Source organism: Pempheris klunzingeri, chromosome 23 (genome assembly GCF_042242105.1).
Source record: "Pempheris klunzingeri isolate RE-2024b chromosome 23, fPemKlu1.hap1, whole genome shotgun sequence".
Taxonomy (NCBI): domain Eukaryota; kingdom Metazoa; phylum Chordata; class Actinopteri; order Acropomatiformes; family Pempheridae; genus Pempheris; species Pempheris klunzingeri.
In genome coordinates this window covers 15,113,210-15,139,177 of record NC_092034.1, presented here as the reverse complement: position 1 = coordinate 15,139,177, position 25,968 = coordinate 15,113,210, and the positions used below count along the sequence as shown (strand labels likewise).

The 25,968-nt window shown below is 43.5% G+C and overlaps 2 protein-coding genes across 2 annotated transcripts in view; both read left to right on the top strand.

Annotated features, from left to right (window-relative positions):
- The first annotated feature begins 131 nt into the window (after nucleotides 1-131).
- drap1 (DR1-associated protein 1 (negative cofactor 2 alpha)) lies at nucleotides 132-6,850 on the top strand. The gene is made up of 7 exons (XM_070854645.1): nucleotides 132-302; nucleotides 892-964; nucleotides 1,653-1,746; nucleotides 2,327-2,452; nucleotides 3,593-3,683; nucleotides 4,065-4,153; nucleotides 5,614-6,850. The coding sequence occupies exons 1-7, from the start codon at nucleotides 261-263 to the stop codon at nucleotides 5,795-5,797; spliced, it is 699 nt and encodes a 232-aa protein (XP_070710746.1). The 5' UTR covers nucleotides 132-260; the 3' UTR covers nucleotides 5,798-6,850.
- Nucleotides 6,851-11,479: 4,629 nt separating this feature from the next.
- Nucleotides 11,480-25,968, top strand: part of LOC139222987 (mitogen-activated protein kinase kinase kinase 11-like) — a 35,778-nt gene continuing 21,289 nt past the window's right edge. Inside the window, exon 1 of the mRNA XM_070854908.1 lies at nucleotides 11,480-12,716. Within this exon, the coding sequence (XP_070711009.1) occupies nucleotides 11,960-12,716 (757 nt within the window). The 5' untranslated portion in view covers nucleotides 11,480-11,959. The remainder of the gene's footprint in view (nucleotides 12,717-25,968) is intronic.

The window sequence follows — 25,968 nt, the reverse complement described above, 5'->3', positions numbered from 1 at the left end:
AGTCTCACATTTTAAGGTCGCTATACCTGTGTACAAGTTGCGGGACGTCGTGTGCGGCAACCCGACGGCGCTGTGACCCTGCGGAACCGAGCTGACCTGCCAGGAAACACGGAGCGAGTGACGACGACGAGCTAATGAGTTAGCCGCTTAGCTACTGCTATCTAGTGTGTGCGCGGTGGAGGTGATTTATGTATGATATAGAATAATACTCCAGGATTTATTGCGTTTTATTTGAGGTTAGCCATCCAGGTAAATTAATTATGCCCAGCAAAAAGAAGAAATACAACGCCAGATTCCCCCCGGTAAGTTTAAACTTTGCCGAACCGGTGTTAAGGCTAGCTAACGGTAGCAAACTGTGTGATGGAAAGCTAACTTCTTTTGCTAGCTTGAATGGGATTCGGCCTGTTTGAGAGCTAACAAGCAAACTAGAGAGCGCAAGCTATTTATAACTAAAATGTAAATTACTTTAATAATGTTGTACTGACGTCGTTGGTTTCATTGAACAAGCTAACTTAACTTTACATTTCAGGCGTGCGACGCTCGTTAGCCAGCGAGCCCACTAATAACCGTTGTTTTTAGCATGACAAGCTAAGTAAATATGAACATTGTAAATCTGAAGAAATCAGTTGTCAGTAGGTGGATATTTATAAAACTGTGAAGGTATGCACAATCTGATTAAGATGACTTCAAGGCTGAGTTTAAACCATGTATGCTATGAAAGTCCTTATCGCGATCCGACGGCTTACAAACGGGTTGTACTCTATTTTGGTGACATTTTAGTTAACAGGAATTGGGTTTTGTCCCCCAGGAAGCTGTCTTTAACTGCATTTATAATCAAAATGATCACTCACTGTGCACAGCTACGTAAAACTAAACCTTTTCTCATTACAGGCAAGGATTAAGAAGATTATGCAGACAGATGAAGAAATAGGCAAAGTGGCTGCAGCAGTACCTGTTATTATTTGTATCCTTCCTGCCAAATGTCTTCACATGACAAGTTTTAAGCTTTCATCTGTACCTGCATGTTTATTGAATGTACAGAATGATTTTACATGTGTCTAAATTGTACCATTCATTTTGACAAGGGACATCGAACTGATGGGTGCATTTAGAGCTGAAACAGTTACATGATCAATCATTTAAATCAGCAGAAAACTCATCAAGCATAATTTGGTCAGCGGTCGCGCTTCTGGCTCCTCCATTGTAAAGACCGGCTGCTTTTTCTGATTTTAAAATCATAGTAAAGTAAATATTGTAGGTTTTGGTCTGTTGGTCAGACAAAACAAGACATGGAGAAATCATTTTGGGCCCTGGGAACTTTTGATGGGCATTTTTCATCTTGTTTTTGATATTTTCTAGACTCTGATTGAAAAAGAAGTAATGACTGTAAAAACTACAAACTGTTATGCATTGTTATTCAGTTTCTAGGTATTAAATAACTGGCATAAGCGGTGGAAGGTGATCTTTGTAGTCTGTTTTATTCATTATTATGATTGTCCCACCATCAGCTCAAGCAGGATGTTCATGTTTTTAACTTTAAGATTTGTATGATTTTAGTCCCTGCATTTACGGCATGAGACAATGTAAGTGGATGTGTTTTAAAGAAAGGACACAGACCTGCTGCATCATAACTTCCTTAACCGGGACATCAGCGAGAGCCCTGGAGCTTTTTTTGGAATCATTGCTTACAAAGGCCTGTCAAGTCACCCAGTCTAGGAATGCAAAGACAATGACAACATCACATCTGTAAGTTTTGGCATCTGTGTGCTACTTGATAAAGAACCTAGTCCACATTGCACTGTGTTGGACTTCTTTGGGAGTCATCCTTTGCTCACCTCATTCTGATTGACGCGCCATATATGTGAATTCAGGCAATTGGATAATAACAGGAAATCTTATTAAAGATGTAATTAGATTTTGGATCCATGTAGCTGGAAAGGTGTTATGTCATAATTTCCTTTGGATTTAGTTAAGACGCTTTAGGGCACCCCATTATTCTGCACGGTATATTGTGGGAGTTCCTTTGATGCTAGCGTTACCGTGATAGTGATGCGCGGTGAATTTGCAACACATAGCCCAATCCCTTGTGTCTGAATGTATTCCTGGTCGTGCGTAAGATTCAGCTGCCAGGAGAATCTTACTGTGTGACTCAGATTCTGCGTGTCGTCAAAATGAATATATAATCCCTATTTATCTCTTGGTCTGTTTGAGCCTGACTTTTTTGCTGAATTCAGAATGCATGTGAGTCTGCAGAAAGCGGTGCGCTCTTTTAAAACTTGTGTGTGTGTGTGTGTGTGTGTGTGTGTGTGTGTGTGTGTGTCCACAGAAAGCAGTGTATTGAGCTGGAGCAACAGTTTGATTTCTTAAAAGACCTGGTGGCAACGGTGCCAGACATGCAGGGCGAGGGGGAAGAGAACCACACCGAAGGGGGAGGAGAAAAGGTTCCTCGCAGGTATCTCTCACACACACACACACACACGTTTGTGAGTTACCATGACTACCAAGGAGTTAAACAGTCAACACTTCAAAGCTGACACCAGGAAACTCAGATCTGCAAGGTTAGATTTCACAAACCTCCCACGTCAATGATTACATGATGATTGCTGTGTCCCACCGCTGTTTCACGCAGCCACGTTTGACTCATTAATCTGGATTATCACTTGATTAGTCAATTATTCATTCAGTTCATCCCCGCCTTTTCCAGGAACAACTTTGTTTTGGGATGATAGATTAATTACAAAAAAGAAAGAAAAAAAAACAACAACAGAGGGCACATTTTCATTTTTAATTATCGGGGATTGTAGAGAAGAAAAAGCAGTATTGATTGTCAACACTGCCACCGCAGCCAAATTGAAGTAGGGAGCTTGGCGGAGAATGACATGTAAATTAAAAGAGACTTTTCACTAAAGAGTGTAGCTGAGTCGATGGTGATTTAGTTTAAAGTGGTTGTTAGCTTCAAATATTTAGACTCTTTGTCTCAGCTGTGGGAATGAGGCATGTGGAGTCACTGCATCTCTGACTATAAATGGCTCAAAGTGATCTCCAGCAGTAGCACCGGCCACATTATTCCCAGCATCAGAATTGTCTCTGTTCATCTGCACGGTGCTGGGGGGGCCATGACGCTCCCTGAAGATTTATGCTGCAGAACGACTCTGCTTATGCAACTGAAAATGTCGAACATCTGTTAAATTAGTGTTTCTGCACAATACGTTAGATTTTTGGTAGACCTGAGCAAAGCACCTTTAGGGGAAGTCATTTGAAACTCAGTGTGGCTGTTTTCTGACATTTTAGAAAAACAAAAGTGTCTCACCACAAAATGCATCTATAAATATCAGTAACTGTTTTCTACAGAGAACAAACCCTCAGACATATTCCCAAAAATGGGGGTTTTGTATAATTCTGGCTGAAGAATTTTCAACCAGTTGTTGCCTGGTGTGACCAGCTTCCAGTCCACACACCAAAGAGGCCAGTCATTTATTCATTCCAGTCAAGGAGATTCTGTAGAATCTTGTAGCACGACCGTGACTTTAACCTTTCCAGAATGTACTTTTGACATAACGATTCACCCTTTCTGTTTTTTGCTACTCCGCAGGGGTCGAAAACCAGGATCAGGCCGCAAGAATGGAGGGGCTGGTTCCAAAGGCAAGGACAAGAAGTTGTCCGGCACAGAGTCGGAGCAAGAGGTGGGACTCAGTTTGGATGCAGAGGCCAATGTCTATCTGAGGTTTTATGAGTAGAAATTCAGGTATATGTATATATATTTAGGTTGCTAGCTGACTTCTGCCGTAATTGCAGTAGCTAAGCGAGTCGGTCTGCTAACTTACCTTGATGACTGCTTGCTGTACAACGAAGGCAGTTTTATCATGAATGTGTTAAAGAATATCACAGTGTAGACACCCTTACATTAACAGGCAAAGCTAAACCGATTTAAAAAAAAAAAAAAAAAACACGCACACACAAAAAAAGAATTTCTCTGATTTATATCTAACTCCATACAACGTCAGGGGGTTTGTGTGCTTGTGAGGTAAGAAGGCTCACAGGTGTGTTTCTTGTGCTGGAAACAGGACGACTCTGAAGACAGCGAGACAGATGGAGACGAGGAGGACGGCTCTCAGTCAAGCACAAATCTGCAGGCTGCGTCCAGGTTCCACAGGTATTTACACAGCCCTCATGTATTGACACACTGTAGATTCATGACCAGTTAATTTTCCTCTAATCCCCTATTCTCAAAGACAGGCGACACATTTTAATGAAGTATTAGATACTTTGAGTGGACTGATCTTACGTTGTTAAGGAGGTTCTTCTTAGGTGTGATCAGTCTAAAAATCACTTCCCCTCGTTATTTGATGAAAAAGAGGAAGAAGGGGGAAAAAAATCTTTGCGCAACAACAGCAGCGATCACACCAGCTGTCTCGTCTCTGATATTTCCAACATTCATCCGTGCCAGCTGCAAGCCCTCACGCCCACAATGGGCCGTAATTAAAACTTTGTCAAAATAAGTTGTCAGATCCATCACTGGTGCCGGCTGTGAGAAAATAGAAAACACTCCAAAACGCCGTGATGGAATAAAGCAATAATCATCATTCACTTAAAAGCCACCAAAGAGCCATCATTTTATCGGCTTGATGACGCCAGCAGTGTTTTAATAACATAAACAATTATTTACATAAGTTATAAAGTATTGACAGTCTATGATGGGTTTACCAAAGACACACTCATACAGCACAGTTGAGATATGCAGCAGAAAACAATTTGTCAGCACTCCATCACGTCTACCGTTAAAGTGAGACTGCATTACATCGGTGAGCTCACTGTCCGTCACTCGCTACAGTGCATTCAAGAACAGATCTAGAAATCAAACATTTCAAGCATCAGGGATGTAAGTTAGGGAATGATATGTAAGATTTGGGGTTTATCCACTGACAGCTGATGGGGCTCCAACTCCACTGATGCCATAAAATGTGTGTGTCAGCTTTTGCACCCAAACAGAGTATACTCCATCATTGCAAGGGGACACGTCTGTGTCCTCCAAGGTGACTGATCAGTGACTGATCAGATGTTTGGCTCTAAATATGGCCACTGGAAGCCCTATTGTAAATGAAACCGTTGTGGGCCACCTACCTGGTGGAGTGCTTTACAACCAAATCCAGGGAGAGGGCGCTGTTTTTCCACCAGAAACTGTCCCAGCTCCACATTACTTTCTCATTGTAAGCAGAGTGTAATATGTTCACACCAAAATGACCAAATATAGGACACACAGAACAGTTATTAGGCTTTTGATGGACACTGTGGAGGTAGATGGTGCTAAAACAACACTTGTTATGTGCATTACAATTTGTACTAAAGAAATTAACAGTTTGACACGAGATACTTAAAATCAGTTTTATTGATTCTAAAATGATTTTATTGCTTCCGCACTCAGAACTAGGTCCATAGCAACGGTCTGTTGTACATAGCAACGTTCTGCTATACAGAAGTAACGCACCGTGGAATGACCAATCAGAATCGGGTATTCAGCAAAGCTCTGTAATGCTGAAGGTTAAATGGGGAGTACATTTGATTTGATTGGACCTGACTAACACCTGATCTGCACGTCTGCCTGCTCCCCCGCAGCTCAAACGCACCTCCCCAGTACATGCACATGGGCAACATGGTCTCAATGGGCGGCATGGCTCCAGCACAGCCCCAGGGTGGCATGGCCTTCGCCCCCCACCCCTCCATGATGAGCGTCGCGCCACCTCCCCCAGCCCCCGCGCCGCACAAAAACGAGGATGACGACGAAGACTATGACTCTTAGCTCCCTCCTCCCTCCTCCTCCACCACTCACACACACATACACACTTTCAACATTATTTTCAACATTATCTTCAATTTCTTAAGTTGCTCTCACGGCGGGCGCTCTCATCAGAGGAGGGAAAGACTCTTCATCACTGCCCGGTGACAGGAAAGCCCTCGGCAGCCGGCAGTTAGAGACACAGCCGCAGGAGACAGAAACCTGGTTGTATATTATGTGTTTTAATTTTCTTTTCTTTTTTTTTTTTTTTTAAAAAAAAGGTTTTATTTTATTGTAGAGGAGAATCCAACGAGGATGTTTTTTAACAAGTCAGTCTCTCTATTTTGACAATTAAAAATGGCAGTCATCACTGTTTTGGCCATGAGCCCCCGCAGGCAGAATAGGTGAGGTTTGTGTTGCCTTGTAGCTTTTTCGTTTGGCACTTTTCTTTCTTCCTCAATCCTCTGTCGTACACATTACGAAGTGAGCAAGGAAAAAACGCGGAGGCAGGTGTAATTTTACTATAGGTTAGCTAACCAGGGCTTTTTTGAATTAGTTTCTATTTTTAATTCACGTTTTTATCGAGATCTGTAAATCTCCACAACCACAGTCGAAGTCAACCATATCAGCAGGCTAATGATTTCCATTTTGTTTGTTGTTGTCGATGCTGTCAGAGGGTAGTCGCTCTGGCAGCTGGACCTCATACATTATTTTATATTACCATTAATTTCCCCTGAATTGCCCGACAGAAGTATACCTTGACTCTTGGACCATAACTTTGTTTTTAAAGTTGTTTGTCTCCTTTGTCCTCTCTAATTTCTATTCTGGCCACCCCTCCAATTTTTTTTTTTTTTTTTTTAAACTTTCTCCTTTATCTTCAACATTTTTTCCCCTCTTTTAGCTTGTTTTAAATGTATCCATTGAAAGCAGAGATAGGGCTCCCATTTATGTGTCAGTCTCAGTATGAAATGTTTCCGAATAGACAGTTGTTGACACTGTATTGTAAACTTTTAACATTCTTTTTATTTTGTATGGGTGAAATAAAGTTCATATTTCAATTAAAAAAAAAAAAAGCAACCCTTGTTTTAGATTTGTTTCCACATCAGATGAACAGCCTGAAACGCTCTACGCATCAAGCACATCTGCACCGGCATTTACCTTTAGACACGTTTCTTTGTTTGCCGGCTGGAAGGGCAAAACCTGACTCCTTTCCATTTCGCAGGCATGGAATGCATCCTTTGTAGTCCTGACTGGATGTTGTGCCTCCTTGCACCTTTGATTTCTTTACTTTGTGTATTTTACAGTCATAAAAAAGCTTCCCATGCTTCTCACGTTGATTTACAGGCCAGTGACTCATGCAACCTGAAGGACAATGGCTGGTATTTATCCTCTACATTGCAGCGTCCTTCTGGTATTTGAATCAGATAAGTACAAGACAGTACAGGTTTGTGGAAAAGGTGTTCACAGAGAAGCGATTGTTACCATCATGGACACACTTTCAGAGTAGCTAGAAAATCTGGCCCTGTGTGTGTGTGTGTGTGTCCAACCCCTTTCCTCTTCCTCCTGCGTTCTTTATTTTTTAAACAGTCCATTTTGTCGTGTAAAAGCATCCGCCTCTTTTACCCCCCCCACCCAACCGACCAAGCAACCCTGAGCCGGGGCCGCAAAAACAACTGCATCCTTCCTGCACAAGCGTTGACTCAGCGGACTGTGAGGTGGGTGGGGTTAGCAGTGTATGTGTGTGTGTGTGGAAGAGGGAGGAGGTCGGAGGGGGAGGGCGGCGTAGGTGGTTGACTTTAGGAGGTCTGTGTCCAAACAAACAGCAGCCGTGGGGCAGGGAAGGAGGGAGGGGAGGGGGAGCCATCAATGGGCTAACAGAAGGAAGCACACTGTTTCCACACAGCAGCCGCCGAGGCCAAAGGTGGCCCTCTGATTCCCATCCCCTCCCATGAAGCCACGGACTTTTAAGAGCTCTGCGCTTTTGGAAACATGGGAAAAAGTGGCAAAAAGGAATTCCCTGACCTTTTTCAAGGATTACAGCCTTTCACTGTGTGGGTACTTGGAAAGCACATGTTTAAAATGCCTTGAAACTGGAGACAAACACATTCGTCTCTCGAGGCTCGTCCTTAATACTTTTTGAGCATCATGTCCCCCCTTCACCATGGAGGGTGTCCTGAATAGACACAAAGTAAGGCACGGCAATCTATTTATATAGTATATTTCCTCACAATGGAGAACTTAATATGGAAATTATAAACCAGTCTGCCACAACAAACACAGGAAAGAGCACATACAGTATATACTATTAGACATGGGTCCAAGAAAGACACCAAAACCAACAATGAATGTATCCTATTAACAACTGAGCTCCAATATGGTCCAAAAACTATTTAAGGTCCATGTTAAGCAAATTCAGAGATTTGTTCCTCAGCATATTATATATGGTAGACAATGGCTGCTCATAACAACTGAGTTAGACTGTTAACCATTTTTTGGGTGGGGCTCAAACAAGCCCCCAGGAAGTGCACCAGGCTTTGAAGCCAATTTTACAAAGTGGCCAAACCGTCTAATGACAATAATCTGCAGCAGTGGATTAGTCACCGTAAACTAAGCCACCCTAACATTGGTCGTCAGGGATGGGTTGCCCGTGGTGACTGAACTGGTAATGCTAGACTCAGTCCTACATGTACCATCCTGCTGAATACATACTCACTAGAGCACCAAATGCGTATCAATCCGCAGCTGAAAATAGTTCCCTACAAATTCACGATTTCCTCCTGTTTGAGTAACATTTGCTAAAAGAGTGCGCAGCTGTTTTTCTAAACTCCACTGAGCCTGATTTTGAAAATGACACTATATATTTAGAACCTATTTAAGACTAGCGTCTTCAAAAGAAATACTTTTGAGATCAAAATAGTTGTGGAAATAAATGTAACCTAGAGTGAAATCGACCTTATCGACCTTGTTTGTGTCAGATTATGATCATGTCATCTAATAAGACGCTGAGTGGCTCTAGTTTGAAACGAGCACTTTTACTTGAAAGAGTGTTTTTCTTGTATGGGAGCCCGTTTCCACTGGGAAAAGAAAAAACAAGCATAAAAGTTATGCATGATAAAAACAAGGAATACACGGGGTTGATCCAAATTATGAGAGACTGTTAATTATAAGCCAAAGTTTGGACTTCTTCATATCGTTTTTTCTTTTCCCAGTGGAAATAGGCTCCCTTATAGAAAGGCTGCAGCAGAGGAGGACAAATTTGTAGTCTTTTCATAAATATTGCATCAGAATGTGGCCAGTAGCAAGCCATTGATTAGTCGATTCAGTTTAGAAGCAAGTCTGGCTGTACATCGCTCTTACTTTTGCCAGAGCTCCTCAGCCGAACTCTCAGTAGAACGATGATACTGAAAGCCAGAGTATTCTCCCTGGAATAAAACTTTTAAATGAGCTACATTTGACTTTATCTTAATTAGAATTGTACAGCAGTAAACTCAACTCTACTTCAGTGAAATTCCAGTAGCAGCTCCTCCACCTCGGTCGGGTAAGAAGCCCATTAAACCGCATAAAGAACATTAAACCAGCCATATGCTAATGGCTTTAAATGCGTTGTTTGAAGAGAAGCTTGAAGCTTCAATTCAAAGTAACACCAGCCAAAAGAAAATCTTCAAATGTTTCTTCAAAGGAAGCAGTTTATCCTCTCTTCTTCAACTATGGGGACAAGTTTAAATGAACTGCTGTCCTTGAGTATTTGGACTGAATATCACTCAGCTGATTCAACAGGATGACACTTCAGTGTTATGGTCACAGCAGATGGGAGTAGAGAAACAACCGGGGTGTAAACAGCAAACAACCATTATGGCACATAAAATCCATATAAAACACATTACTGTACAGAATATATGCTGAGTGTGTAAAATAACACTGCTGAACACACATACATGACAAACATGTTGAAGACAACTAGTTCTACTGGTTTATTTACCACCTGTTACCACCATCAAGTGAGCCATAATAAACAAATAGCATTTCTAGGCTGAATTTCAAAATAAAAGGTACATTAAATAGTGCTGTGTGGCCAAGAAAAAAGTCTCTCGTGAATAAAAATGACTCAAATGTATTTTAACGTCCCAAATTGTCAGAATTACATCATAAAATAACACACAACCAAATTTGCTTACTACTGTTATCGAGAAGTAAAAAAACAACTATATATATTCTTTTAATTTGAAGGCAATCACTTCCCCTTCTTTGTTATTTTTTTAGAGTTATTTTCTGCAGCTTGACATACGTCCAGCGTTCTGGCCCAGCAGTAGTTGTAAAGCTTCATTGTAAAAGGCAATGAAAATACAGGAAAGCTGTGAATCCAAAATAAAAGTCTCGTACTTCAAATACACAATAATTGGATGCTTATATATATATTTGCTTTAAATGAATCCTGTTACTCAGACGATGAAATAATATGCTGAAAACTACTTCATCACTGTTAAATGTTGTGCACCTGTAGCTTTTTGATTCTGTTATTTCACTTTGACTTGTTAGCAGAATTCATAGCGGTCGAAACCACATTCTCATTTTTTTTTTTTTTTTTTACCTTTTACTGCAATAAAAAGCTAAATCAAGTAAAAATGACCAAAAATCTATACAGGGGATGCAATTAAAGTCACCACCTTATGTATTGCAGTGGTTATTGATCACTTAGTAACCTTTCTCTTAGAATTTATTGCACACATAAAAATATCTTGACATAATATAATTTATGTCATTCGAGTTAGACTGTGTTTCCTTCAATGATATATATGATATGATATATTAAGATATAGGTATTGCACTATGGTGTATTGTCTACTTATTTGAACGAGTGCTTAAATACAAAAGTCATAACAGTTGTTGAGTTCCTGTTGAACGTTATTTTGACAGTCATCACCGGATATGTAATCGCATGCTGTGTCCGGCTTGACGGCGTCCTGTCATCTGACTCTTTTCCTGTGGGGAGAGAAAAAGTTTTGAAGCGCCACCCTCTGCGCCGACTGTAAGCACAGACGTAGAAGTGGTTCGAGGTCCTGACGAGCGAACGCTGACCGAGGAAGAGGAGGAGGAGGAATATCATCAGGAGTTATGATGGAGTCGTCGCGCTGTTCGGACACCGACTGGAACAACGGGCGCGCGGAGCAGGAGCAGGAGCAGGAGCAGGCCACGCGCTCAGCCGCAGTGAGGAACTAACGGGGGTTTGTGTCTGCTGCGCCTTTCTCTCTGGAAGCTCAGCCGGACAGCTCTTCCTGTTCCCAAGTCCGAACTTTTTTTCTGCTGTGATAAAGCCCAGCTCGTCTCGTGCTTCTGACAACACCTTAAGTATGGATACTCTCGCGCAAAGGGATGCGGGATTTCCTGCGGGAGCGCCGCAAAGTTGCGCTCGGACGCGTTTATTGGAGATTTGGGCTTAATAATGCGAACTGGTCAGCCCTGAAACTTGTCGTAAAACACTGGTTGGCTGGACTGAATGCTCCTTTCCTGCTATTCTTCTCCGCTTCTCAGCGCTTCCTGCTTGTGGTGGCCGCTGCACTTAATGGCTAAAAATACATAAAAAAAAAAAAAAAAACTCGAACTGGACCGCTGGACGTTAAGTGGAACCTTGATTTGGAGTCGCAGTTGTGTTTTCTAACAAGCCTCGGACGGTTCTGTACGAGCCCTTAAAGTTTCAGGTTTGGAAATCAGAGCTCAACAGGTGGCAAATCTGAATGAGGGCAGAGAAGAGTTACTTTCCCCTTACAGAGGTGATCCAGGAGCCTCTTCAGTACAGACTGGTGGAATGATATTCTGCTCAGACCATGTTTAAGGAAACCACATCACATGAACGGAGAGAAATCCAGTGGAGACGGTGCTGCCTTTCTCACATCTGAAACACTAAATCAAACGAAGGCAATTTCCCAACTGGTTCTGCATTTTCAAACGAGGAGCTTATGGGTTTGAATGTTGAGACGAATGAAAGACACTTGCCGCTCAGTTTTCTTTGAATCCTCTCCTGTAAGCCCGCTTGTTGGTCAAGCTTTTGAACACATTTCACTGGTCCCTGATGAACCAACAAGAAAGACAGGAAAGGGAGCGAGGCGCAATAAAGTACTCCTTTGTACTTTATTTTCAAACCCTTGGGGTGCAAAATCTGATCCAGTCAAAACATCTGCTTGAGGCTCCATGGAGCCGCTGAAGAACATATTCAGCCGTGGCCCACTGTCCAACTGGAAAAATTTGGATCAGTCACAAAAAGGGAACTTCACCAACCCTGTGTGGACAGCCTTATTTGACTATGAGGCTTCCTGTAAAGATGAGCTCACCTTGCGTAAAGGTGACCTGGTGGAAGTCCTGTCTCTGGACTCTGAGATATCAGGAGACGAGGGCTGGTGGGCCGGTAAGGTCAACAACAAGGTGGGCATCTTCCCATCCAACTACGGTTCCTTCAAGCCAAATGGATATGGGAAACTTCCGGGCAGTGGTGTGGTGGGCGAGCTTGGCCCGGCTGTCGTGGGCGATTTCGTACCAGAGGCGGTGGATTTCAGGGAGCTGAGCCTGGAGGAGGTCATCGGGGTCGGCGGCTTTGGAAAGGTCTACCGCGGAACATGGAGAGGCTCGCTGGTGGCCGTGAAGGCCGCCCGACAAGACCCGGACGAGGACATCAGCGTGACGGCTCAGAACGTCACTCAGGAGGCGCGTTTGTTCGCTATGCTCACTCACCCCAACATCATTGCCCTGAAGGGCGTCTGCTTGCAGGAACCCAACCTGTGCCTCATCATGGAGTACGCCTCAGGTGGGCCGCTGAGCCGTGCGCTGGCCGGGCGTCGCATCCCGCCACACGTCCTGGTCAACTGGGCCGTGCAGATAGCCAGAGGGATGTTGTACCTGCACAGCGAGGCCATCGTTCCTGTTATCCACCGGGATCTCAAGTCCAACAACAGTAAGTCCTTCAAGCCTGCAGTGCAAGTCATTGATCAGTGAAACCTCAGCCTGTCAGTGTTAGACTGATGAAAATAAATTGTTCAGACCTACTTACTGGCCCTCTGTGTGGCAACACGCCCCATGGCAGTGATGGAACATGGTGTACTGCTGTGCATAGTGCTCCTCTTCGTGTTTATAGGGCCATATCTAGAACAAAGGCAACATTTTTAACCATCCCTACATAATGTAAGGCCTGTGCTCCACTAGAAATTATTAACTCAAACATCCCATTAGTCTGGGAAATTGAATTATCTCTGTACTTTTGATTCTGTACCATAATTAGCACAGTCCAAATTAGTCACTGTCTTAGAGTATAATGACAGCTTTACCAAGGGCTTATAGATCGACATCACGGCAAAGCATTCTGAAATAATATTAGTGACACAGCGACACATCTTTTTGGATCGTGGCCCAGTCGTGTGACTCTCTTAAAGATAGGCCAAGACTACAGAGGCTTGAACGGTCTTCAAATATGTGTTGTTGATAGGACAGAATGCCACGCTTTTCTAGGAAAGGTCAGCAATCCCAGAGGACACTGTCCACCTCGGCACCGTCACAACTCACACTTTGGACTTCAGTGCCATGGCTGGGCATTGGGAAAGTTTTGCGTCAATGTTTTGGGCCCTTGCGGCCGACACGTAAGCATTGGACCTTGCCATTAAAGCCACACTGCAGAGAGATATACTGCTGATAAAGCTTTTCTGTCCCACTTCTTGAAGCAGAACAAGAGCTTTTCTCAGTGCTTTTAGCTAACCTAAACACTGAGCCACCTGAATGTCACAGCAGCCTCCCCTCTGTTATTATCATTCTTGTGATGCAGCATATAATCCCTGTCAGCTCTGCGGTTGTATCTGTTGCGGTCTATAAGATTTTCAGCCTCCCTCGGCTCATCCTGTCTGTTACTGCACACCCAGACTGCTAAAGTCTACCAAAATAGAAAGAGATCCTGGTTGCTCCTTATTTAACTGGGATCGACTGATGCCGCAAAACATTCATTACAGTAAGTTCTGAGAACATGACCTTGGTTAGGAGCACCACAAGGTTAACTCCCTTTATTTCCCTTGATCTGCACGTCCTTAGAATACCTTTCTCCCAGACTCCTTTCAACGTGTTCATCTTTTTCACTTTTTCAACGAGCACCTGTTTTGCTCGTCGACCGCTCCTCTTCCCATTCCCCTTCGACATCAGCTCATCCTGCTTCACCCTAATCTTCACCCCTGTGTCAGGTTCTTTCCCGGTTAGACCTCTCCACTGGAGAAATGCCTCCTGTGGCGCAAAAGAAAGGGGAGTTATGTTAATGTACTGTTTGCATATGAGGCAGGCCAAAGCCAACACAATCCGTCTCTCTGTGCGGCGAGAGATCGTATCGCTCTCCTGCCTCCTCTTGCCTCTTGCTTTTTTAATTCTTCTCTGAATCTGCCCCTACATGTCTCCTTACAGCCGTAACCCTGTTGTGCCACTGAGCAATATCCTGTTGTGGTGGTGGAAGGGGGAAGGGGTGAGAGGCTAGTTTCATTTCAAAAGACGCTCTGTCAGTTTGACAATAATGTCCCGGTTGTAAGTGAAGTGCTGACAGGTTTAATGCACAGGTGCAAGAGCATCTCGACATGAGGGCACTGTAAAGGAAGAACGCTCCCTAAAATACTGTTTAAAAATCAGATGCTGGGGGCAGTGAGGTTGACAGCAGAAAATGTACTAAAGCATCAATGGCAAACCTGGGATTATGGTGTCACTTCCTCAGAATAATGGTGCAAGTTCTTCTTTCTAGGGCTGCCATGTTGCGTCAGCGCTCGGTCAGGGAGAAATACAGGGAGAAATCTGTCAAAGACGAGGCGTAGAGACCTATTTCCTACTGTAGCCTCAAGTGGACCATAATGCATTGGGGCGACAAGATGTGTTCATTACCAGAAATGTAAAAAAATATAAATTCCCCTTTGTGACGACATGCTGATAAAAGATTGCTTTTTTTTTTTTTTACCAACTAGCCACAAACATGAGGTCAAGACAGCCACCACTTTGTCATTACTGCCTTAAAAAGCTTACTTTTGAGCACTGGGGACTGCTGTTACAGTGATGTATTAAGGTGAAGAGCCATTATCCCAGAAGGGCTTGATAACAAGATCTAATAGTTGTGGTTGTAGCTAATGATCAGCGGAGCGTTTTGGCCTGTTTGGAGGATGCTGATGACACAGCCATTAAAGAAAGCTCATGGTGGGGGCACTTGGGTCAAAGCCAGAGGCCATTACTGGAAATTCACCAAAAGTAAATACAGAAGAGAGAGTGGAGGAGCCTCTTTCTGTCACCAGTATCCACATATCTGCTGATGAGAGCCTGGGGATTTCTCACATCGTTTAAACTGCAGTGCTCTGTAAGTTCTGCAAGTAACACTCGAAATAAAGCTGAAATAAAATGGCATGTTTTTACTGCTACAGCATATGGATCTGCTTTGTGAATTATGCATGCTGTGAGTAAAAACGATCTACTTTAAAAGGAAGCATTTGCATTTTGTAGTTTTTTTGTTTCATGAAATCTGAGCACTCAGCGGTCAGAATGCTGCTGCCTTATCAGATCATGTCGACACAGACTGACAGTGACAGTGGTTCAAAACCTCAGACTTTGAACCGCAACCCACATCGGCTGCATTAACATAAGCTAATGCTTTCTTCTTATCTACAAAGAAGGACATGTGCCTTGCAGTACACCTTGGCGTGCTAAATGGGCTGGCAAACAAACATCAGGGAAGTGCACTTCAGGTTAGATTGTTAATTGCCTTGTCAGCTGTAGCGCGTTAGACGGCTCCGAACTGAAGAGTCACACATCTTTCTTTGGCTTTTAAGCTACAGTTACTAGCACAAGTTTGTTCATGAGTTTGTGTCTCTGGGTTCATGTCGGCTGTGCTGTCAGTCAGACACATACAATCCTGCCCTCTTAAGGGGCTCAAAGATTAAAGGATATCCTAAGACGTTTTTTTCTTCCTTGCAATGTCAAAAAAATAAAGTAAATTTGTCAAATGAATGTAATTTTTAACTGCAAAGCGGTCCTCAAAGCATCAATTAGTTTTTTGTGCCACTACGGGGGCAGTGGGACAACATGTTATGACATATTATATGCATGACATTATGACATTATATATCATATTACGTCCGCCATGTGTGCGTGACTGCCTTGAGCGCCTCTAGCACCCTTTCAGGCAGCCAGTCGTATATATTAAATGCTGGGTCTTGTCACCCTGGTAACCAAGAAAATTGAGGAGCAGCTTGTTCGGGCCGTGTCTGAGCTTTGATCATGATGTGACAGAAACGTTCACAGCAGAGACAGAAAAGCCCATTTATTGGAGCACTGAGCGCTGATCAGGCTGACACTGAACCGCCGAGGTGATGATATTCGCTGTATTGTTGTCACTGTATTGTCCAATGGATGGTGTCATGCTCCCACAATCCTCCTTGCTCAGTGGCTGTCAGGTTGAGATTGAGGCAGGAAGTATGAGGGCAAGCATCCTCCGCTCCACTTGCTCAAAATGAAAAAACAATGTCAGACAAATAGACACAAGTAGTTATGAAAAAGCGAAGGGGCGATTGTCAGAGTGGTGATATGTTGTCATAGAAACAAACCCTTTCTCTCACTGCATAAGCTCTTCATCCCAGAGCTGCCCAGCGGCCTGCCAGCACTTTTCTACCAGAAAAAAATACTGTGTGAACACTTCTAAAATTGTTACGGCAGACGCGTTGGCCAACAATTGGTTATTTACACATCCAGCAAATACGTAGCAACATTAGCATTCATTCGTAGCCATGTGTCTGGTCACTTGCTAAATGTTATGTTAGCTTTGTTTTGACCTCCTTTAACTCCCTGATGAAAATATTTGGCTCCTTAGATGCTAAATGCTCCTCTTATGTTCTGCTACGTTTGCCTGTCTGTCTTGCGTTTATTGTTTATTGCTGTCCAAAGCCCAAAGACACCACAATGCTCAGTAGAGCTGAGGGGAACTGCAGAGTCAATCACTACAAGTGACGTCTTTCATGCTGTATAGTCATTTCATCCATTGTTTCTATAAAAAAGCTATCTGTATCTCAACATACTGTATCTCCTTGCTGCAGCTACAGGAAAAATCTTGCTATCATTCAGTCCAGCTGTTGTCCTTACGCTGTCAGTTATCTGCACAAAGCCTTCATAGACCCAGAAACGGCTATAGGCATCACCACACGCCATAAAACTCTGCAGAGGCTTTAGTTAGAACTGGTGGGGAAAGTGCCAAGCTAAGCACTTGCTGGGCTGGAACTCACAGGCCTTTTTTCAGGAAGAAGCCACAGTTAGATCTTGGATCAACATGTCTTTTTTTCTTTTTCCCTGCGAGTGGACAAACATCTGATACATCCCTCTACCAGCATGTTTTCATTCAGGGCCCCCAGAGCCCCACTCTGCAGTGCACTCAAAACATCCCCTCTGTGTGTGTGTGTGTGTGTGTGTGTGTGTGTGTGTGTGTGTCCTGCTGCCTGGGTGTGTGATGTTTGCATGTGTGTGGTGAACTGAACTCCTGTTACCACTGCACTTACACACACACACACACACACATAGCCATTACCCTGTTCAGCGGGGGGAATCATGAGGGCAATTTAGACATTTTATCGTTTTTGTGAGTTATTAAGTGAAGGGAATGGGGTGATTTTAAACTTGATAAAGTCTGAACGTTCACCTGTTTTTTGTTAAGGTAGCTGCAATATCATTTAACATGTAGTTTAGGTGATAAGTGAGGCAATAACTCGCTTTAGCTGGCCATTAGAGAGAAAGAACACGCTAAAGATCCTCTCCACAGATGGAAATGTTGCGGTGAAGAATGGCAGTAAGGCTTTGACTGCTGGTGTCAGTTGGCCGCTACGTGTGCTCCACTGTCAGCGCTGAGTTTGTAGACAGGTTGAGCCGTTTTGATTAAAGCAGCATGAAGATGGTGCTGTTTTCTCTGGAGATGTTTATCCTCCTGTTGAGTTCGTCTCAGGCCTGAATCTCAGATGATCTGGGTTGTAAAGTAAGTTTTCGTGATAAAAGTATTTTGTTGAACAAAGATCCATGCTGTGTTTAAATAAATCAGCAACATTCGCATCCAAATAAATGTCCATCTTGTGACTTCAGCTGATAAAAGACAATTTTGTCCATGGTTCAGAAAAGCTTTTATAATTGCTGTTTGAAACCGCAGGCCGAGCTGAGCTCAAGTGCTGCTTTCCTGCCATGGCGATGGCTATGCTACGACTAGCTGGATCCAGATAATCCACAGAGTCCGAGCAGAGCAGAGGGTGGGACAAGCAAGTGGCAACCAGTAGCCCGAGAGACCTGTCAGTCAAGGCTTTAACAGCCTCTTAATGATTTTTAGGAACGACTGCCAAGACAAACGAAAAGGTGATTTTAGGATAAAAAAGCTCTGAAGCCTGGATTTTACTGTTTGTCCGAGAAACTTTAGACACTTAAACATTTAGTCTTTAAGGCTGTTGCTATGTAGATTTCAGTCTAGAAGTAGAAGTACAGTTAAAGAAATGTGTTCCTGGCCTAGCATACACAAATCAGCCTTTGTGTCATTATGCACCAGTACCTGCACTGCAGTCACTCCATGAACAACACAAATGATATGAGTTAGTGGCCAGTCCCTTTCTCTCAAGATTATTTTGTCAAATTTGGATGTTATGTAGACCATAAATCATCAATAAGAAGACGCAAACGTGTTGCGATTGAGTTCAGACGTCACGCAAATCCCCTCTGTGACGTCATCCCTCTCTCACTGCCTCGCTGCTTCGTCACACCCTGCTCAGCTGAGCTACACACGATGTGCAGCATGTGTGAAGGAAGGGGTGTTTCTACAGCACATGTGTTCGCACGCAGAGATGTTGACTTGGCTGAAAATCACTACTTTGACAACAAGGACAGCAATGCAAGGAAAAAGATGATTCAGCTATACTGCTCGAATGATACAAGTGATGGGAAGGTGGGAAGTGATCAGGCGGGAAAAGCAGTGACACAGCGCTGAGCTTTAATCACCAAATAAGGAAATGAAATCTAAGTAAAAACAAGGAACTCGTGTGTTGTCACTGATGTATTTTTTATTTTAATACATTAAAATAAACAATATACACCTTGAGGAATTTTACACTCTGAAATGAATTATCCACCTAATTTCTGCTGAATTACTCAACTAGCTGACCACCTTTGATCCGCATCGCCGTGAAAAGCAAATTTATGCATAGGCTAAGTATTTTCATTCAGCCGGAGGCGTAGCATCAAATGCCAAGTGGAGCGGAAAGTGCATCGTCATGAAGCAACCCATCCATAAACATGGCTGCATCTTCATCTCCTGTTTGCTGACTGGCATCTCTGAGGGGTGTCTGGGGTGTCCTGGCAGGGAGGGGGGGGGGCGGGGGGGGTCACCTGGGGTAGAGCTCAGCTGGGTTGCTGCTGGCTCAGAGCGAGTGTCGGTGAGCGATAAGGCAGAGGGGCGTCTGCTGGCGTGCAGCTTAGCCAGCTGTCTGGCCACGTTGTTTCCCTGCTGTCTTTATACTTGATTTGGGAAAAGACAGGCAGGCAGAATCCAGAGATCCTCGGCTCACCCTGGATTGGAGAGCAGATTTGGAGCTTTAAGTGACTTTTGCAAGCCGGTGTGGGCAGAATTCCACTGTAGGTTTTTAAAGGCGACTTCTGATAACATTATTTTTAGATGAAAGCTCCCAGAGGCTGATTTTTTTTTTTTGCGTTGATATTATCTTGATTTTTTTGTTTCCTTGTCTTCAAGATGAGGTTCAAAGTAGATGTGTGCTACGTTGAGCTGCTTAAAGGCAAATGGTTATCTGCTTTCTGTCCTGAGAATGAGATGGCAAGATTGTTATCGACCTCATGCCTGTGAGTACATTTCAGACAGGAAGTGAGAGTTGTGTAGCTTAGCTTAGCTTAGCATAAGGCCTGGAAGCAGGGGACTCTAGTAAGACCTGACTAGGTCAACTCCTAGCACATGGCTGGACTGTGCATGGTCAATGTGCTCCAGTTTTTGAGTGCCGAGGTGGACGATCTCTGTAAGTTAATGAATAGATAGGACGTCGCAATTAACTCTAACTATACAATTCTTCATCTGCTCTCACGGGTTGTCCACCTTCCCCTTCTTTGGGGTTTTACCGCTGCAGACAGGACTTCCACTTTAAGTAGCCCCAGCTCAATTCAACACTTACACTTCAACTGACATCTCAGCTCCTTTCAGTAAGATAAGATAAGATAAACCTTTATTCGTCCCACATTGGGGAGATTTCTGTTCAAGTGATCCCTACATTTGAGTCTGTGCTTACACTTCAACATCATTCAGTGCTTACACTTAAACAGTTTAGCTGTCATCACAACTCTTTTCACTAATTGTATTTGGACTACCACATTTTAACTGCTGTTACAACGGTTTCTCTCTTACTGTATTTTCACTTAGCCTGCCACTTCTCAGCAGCCTCCTCTAGACTAGGCAGTTATCACCATTACTGTTTTTTTTCTTGATATTTCTCTCCTTTGTGGGGTAAAAAAGCCAAATCCCAATTAAAACTCAGGCTCACGCTGATATTCATAGAAATAATGATGACAACTAGCCAAGCACATTTGAGTACAGTCCAGTCAAACTGTTGCACTGTATTAAATTCATGTAATGGCCAATATTCTGACTTTTAAGTTTTGATATTAAATGATTTTGGCCTAATATTGTCTAATACTGTATATCTGCACCGTGCAGCCTGTCTCTTCACAGTACACTGTACTGTAGGTGCAAAATGAGATGTGCCCACACAATAACTGCACACCCACCCGTACTCATGAAAGCAGCAGAATGTGTGTGTGTGTGTGTGTGTGTAGCTGGAGCAGGATGAGTGAGGGGGCAGAACAACAACTGCAGGGACAGACGAGAAATGACAACAAAAAAAAAAACAAAAGAAGAAGAAAAGCAGACGCTGAAGGGTCAGAGCGCACAGGAAGTAGAGAGGTTTCCAGAACTCAGCCAGAGTGAAATCTGTTGTTTTTTTTCCCTTCTCCAGTCTGAAGCCTCGTTCTCAGCTCGGCCTCTTTCTCACCGCACAGATCACAAGACGGTTCCCATGCAAATGAGCAAAAACCGCGGCATCTGTTAGTGGAAGAGAGAAAAGGCCTATGAGAGTTTAGGAAGGAAAAGAATGTGAGGAATGTTCATCAGCGGTGCTGCAGATTGTTGACTTTGTTGTCGCTGGCATGCTGGAGGTGATTTTGAGGTCATTTCAATTCTGACCTTTTGGACGATGGAGGGACATGGGGAAGTGTGTTTTTTTTCTGTCAGTAGTTTTGTAACGTACTTGTGCTTTTTAAGATTTTCGCTTCTTTATTTCTTTCTCTATTCCTATATCGACATATATGTATATATTTCTTCTCCTCAGAACATCAGCGCTCCCTCCCACCTCCACCTTCCTGCCTTGACCTCAGAGCTTCTGGGGCCAGGCCAGTAATGACCCCCTGTCTGCCTCTCTAAAGATATGGCATTAATGAAGGTTAAATATCAACGCATGAGCACTGGAGACCTGTTAATAAGTGACCGTTTTCAGGACCTCTCAGCCTTTTACCTGGCAGCAGATACTTTACACAGGGAATCATTTATAACCCCCTCTGACAGCGTTGGTGTGGATGCCCAGAAACAGAATATTCCCTTGTGTTTCGCGCGTGTGTGTGTGTGTGTGTGTTGGAGGGCGTGTTTCAGACTGTCACACATTAGCTTGTAGCTTGTGTCAAACAACAAAGTGCGCAATAGAGACATGCTTGTCCTTGTCATGTACCTAAGTTTGATTTCTGTTTTTTGTTGCTACCCTATAAAAAAAACTATAATCAATGGCCGTTCATTGTTGTATAACTTGGTATTGATTTCACATTTTGTGTCGACAAAGAAAGTGCAACCATTAGATGTTTACTTTGAGGCAGTCGCCGCCGCTGTTGAGCTCAGCTGAAACGTCGTCATCTTTTTATCATGAAACACTCCTCTCTGTAGGCATAGGGATATTAATTAAAGTCAAGAATTTTCTTGATGATATTATATCATTTGAGTCTGCTTGCTCTTCCCAGTGTTTCTCAGTGTTAGGATTTCCTGCCTTTTCTCTGTTTATATCACAGTAAAGTGAATATTTGAGTTTTAAGCTTTTAACATGCCACCATTTTCTCACATTTAATGTTCTAAACAATTAAAAATGAATCTCATATCCAAGTTGTAACAGTGTAAACATGTTTCTCCTTTAACCCGAGAGTTAAAGCAGACTAATGATGAATATGGACGGCACTGCCAACCAGGAGAGGTGAGACCAGACAAACCTGATCAACATTAAATGAGTCATTTTGAGCGTTTCAACCCACTCCACCATACAGAGAGTGAGAATAACCACATAATGATAAACAGCGTGAGATTTCAGGTGTAATAATGGCAGCTCTGAGGTGTGGAGAGTGATTGTGAAATGTACTTGAACCTGAATCACAACTTTTAGCTTCACATACACCAATTGAGGAAGAAATGCCACCTCAGATTGACAGCAGACTCTTCTATTCATAGCCAGCAGTCAGTTGTGGCCTGGTTAGTAAACTCACTGATGCTGCCTAATTTCTGCACTCGGTGAACCACTTATTGCGTGCCCCCCCGAGCTGAGACGAAACTCCGGCCGAGCGAGCGCTGGTTTCATCCTCTGCACTATGATTATGCACTATCGCTCTCTCTCTCTCTCTCTCTCACTCGCTGGCTGCCTGGTCAGAGGTTGCCAGACTGTCTGTCAGCCTATGGCCTCGTCCCTCGGGGGACAAAGCTCCCGTTCTTCCTGGGGAAAGCCCCCACCCTGCCGGAATTCTCCCTTCGCCTACGGGTGCAGGGCAGGGAGGGGAGAGAGGGAGGAAGGTAGAGAGAGCATAGAGGAGGCTTGGGTTGAACCGACGTGGGTGTATAAAAAACCAATAAGGATTTTTTTTTGCTCAGGGCTGATATTGAGCCCCTTTAAATTTGACTATTACCACGGACAGAATGTGGACTTTCAGTCATCTTAAAGAGTTTTTGCTGATGTCTTATTTTCTGGGTAACATAATTAACATCATAATATCTAGTTGAGTTACGTCAGCCAGAATCTGCCTGATAAAGTCCCACACTGGTATATTCAACTCAACCCTGCCAGAGAATGGTGGTGGGGGGGGTGAGGAATGATAGCATACATGAGAAACGCGGTGAGAGATGGAGATGTAGCCCCAGCGTCGAATTATAGAGAAAAACATAATTAAGTGAGGTGTGGAGTGAAGAGGCTGAGAGCGGCTTTATGGAGCTGACTTTTGCATCTGGCATGTTATCGTGGCGGGGCTGGATGGTCAGACAGAGACTGTCCTGCAGCTGAAAGGTTACAGCCTCTACCGTGAGCTGAATGCTCCGCACCAGCCACATGTCCTCTGAAATGCCCTTGAGCAGGATGTTGACCCTTCATGAGCTCTCGGTATGTCGTGCTGTAGATAAAATTCTCCGTTTGCTGAGCCCCCCTCAGTTACTGCTGCTACGCCTGTCAAGCTTTTAATTTCGTACGCAATTTACAGTGATTGCAAAGGCATATTTACCACTTGACAATTGTAGTAATCTTTGAACAATGGGTCCTTGTTTCCAGACAAGAGGTAGACAAAAGCAGTCTTCTCATTTCTAGCTGGCATCTATTGATTTTTTTCATCTGAAATGACAACAGTCGTCGGGCAGATTTTGGTTGGGCTATAAGCTAAGGTTACTTTATCCAGGCAATGCTTTAATGTTTTCAGTCGACCCATTTAAAAAACAATTATCTTGTAAAAGTCGTCCCATATTCCCATATTCTGCTTATTTTAAAGGTTCCTACTTTTATTTGGAGGTCCTACCAGAACAGGCTTACGTGGTTTAATGCTCAAAAAACAGTATTCTTCTCGTAGTAGACATGGCCGCTCTGTTTTAACAATCTGCTGCTTTGCTTTTGTCTCAGAAAAAGTGCATTTTGCATGATATGGGACCTTTAGATAACATCTTAATAACGTTGGCTGGGGTTGCTGGTGTGTAAACCTTCCCAAATCCAATAGAGCTGCTAAAGTTAGCCTAAACTCTACACAGTGGATGTTTAGCTTAATGCCAACATTGCCAGCAATCTGATGCTCACTTTGGCAAGTTCTGTCCTTTGATTTGCTGTGACTCCCTCGAAATACTAGGTCACTACACTGGTAATGATGTCAGAGCAAGTTCCCTGAAACTACTCCAGTTAATTTGAAATTTCACTGTGTCTGACTTGAACTGACTTTGCACACTGGGCTGCATTTTAATCAGCTGTTATGAAATCCAAATAGACACCAGGGTCTTGTTTAATGACACAAGACCGTGGGGAATGCAAATAGTCGGTGTTTGCCCTGGATGGACATGGTTATACTTTATCAGTCAGGTACGCTCATGTTAAATCAGCCCTGGAACGTCCCATACAAAAACCCCCGACTCTGGGACTGTAGCTAAGCTAACTGTTGTAGGGCTGAGTCAGTCCCAGCACCGAGCTCATATCTAGGACGCTGCTGGTTGGAGTCATGTCTGCAACTGACACACTCTTGTTTCTGAACAACAAACAATGCCAAACAGAGTCCTGTTGCCATGGAGACGTGTCATGGTGTTTTTGTGGCGACATTGTTGGTTTCGCCTCTCTATCAGGAAGACGTTCTGTCTGGGCAAGACTGATCTAGTTATGATACTCGCCGTTATCCTTTGAAGGAGGGGTGGATTTCCTGCTCTGCTTGCCACTTTTGTTAACACACCTCCTCAAAATGTGATACCAGGTGAGAGATAACAGAGGATGCAGATAAAAATCCAGTTTGTCCTTTTTGTATACGCCCAATGCAGTCCGTAGAAATCTTCACTAGGTCCAAGTTTGCTAGGTCCAAACCATAATTTAACCATTTTCCATTCATTCCCTGAAATCCTGGCGTCCTAAATACTCTGCTCACATGCAGCAGACCTCAGGCTATTTGTGTTAGTGCCCTTTCTATAGCTGTCTACACTGCTTGAAGGTCATTAAGGGTGTGAGTGTTTTTCCCATGGTTCCCTCTGCATTGCACTTGGAGTTATTCGGTTTTTCGGTGCAGTTTTGAAGATGTCAGCAGCGGGCTTAATGTAATGTGGGTCAGTGGCTGATTTGGACACAGTGCGTTGCAACACAGCCGTCCGGTAAGCAGCTGACTAATGCGGCAGCCGTCGTCAGTGTGATGGTGGTGGAAAGAGGAGGAAGGCTGGACGGGGCTGAACTGTGGATGCACTCGGCTCAGGAAGTAGAAGAAGAATGTGGTGTGTATGTGTGCTGAGACTGCTAAAATACCTTTGTTACTTATGTGGATTTGCATCTTGGTTTCTATGCTTGGTTGCGCGCGCGCGCGCGTGTGTGTGTAGATGACTATTGTGGACCCATATCTGCACCCCCATCTGTGTGTACAGGTAGGCTATATCCATCCCACAAACAATGTGCAGAGACATTTATATGTATGGGTTATGTACAGTTATTATGTGTCTGCGTCTCAAAACTGACAACCGCACTGTCGCAACATGATTTCATTAAGCTGCGTACAGTGCCTGCGCCTAGTTGATGTTTCACCAAGAAATAGTTACATCACCCAACTACAAGTTGTCATTTTACATTTACTGGGTGAGTATGGATTTAACATGGGAGACACAAATCAACTGTAACTCGCCAAAATCTGAACAGATTTTTGTGTTATCAACGTGAGAAATTGAACATGATGCTAGTTTTAATGTTGGAATTGAATTCAGTTATTGGGGGGCGGACTAATGGACTAAGAAATGGATAAAAGCTGACATTCAAACAATGCACAGTTGCTAGTTCAGAGATCAGAGCCTGCAGAAGGTGTGGCTATTCAGAAGTTTAATGTTTTGACACATTAGACTCACCCCCAGTAATTAATTCCAACATATAGTATACCAGTATCATGTTCAGTTTCACACGTTTACAACAAACCATTTATCAGTAAAATTGGTTCAGAATTAAGAGAGGTACAGTCGACGTTTGCATCCCTCAATTCACATGCCAGGGGATGATGACCTCCCTAACATGGCAGACTAATATTATAGTAGCGGCCAGTGAGGTATATCCACACTTCTCTGTCTGTGGACTTTATTTTGAACTTTGGACAGAGCCAAGCTTCTTGTATCACCCTGCTCC

Excerpts from the sequence above, each read along its gene's own strand:
- drap1 (XM_070854645.1), top strand. The coding sequence starts at position 261 with ATGCCCAGCAAAAAGAAGAAATACAACGCCAGATTCCCCCCG. Across the intron at positions 2,453-3,592 it reads GGAGAAAAGGTTCCTCGCAG|GGGTCGAAAACCAGGATCAG; the intron begins GTATCTCTCACA and ends GCTACTCCGCAG. Across the intron at positions 3,684-4,064 it reads GCACAGAGTCGGAGCAAGAG|GACGACTCTGAAGACAGCGA; the intron begins GTGGGACTCAGT and ends TGCTGGAAACAG.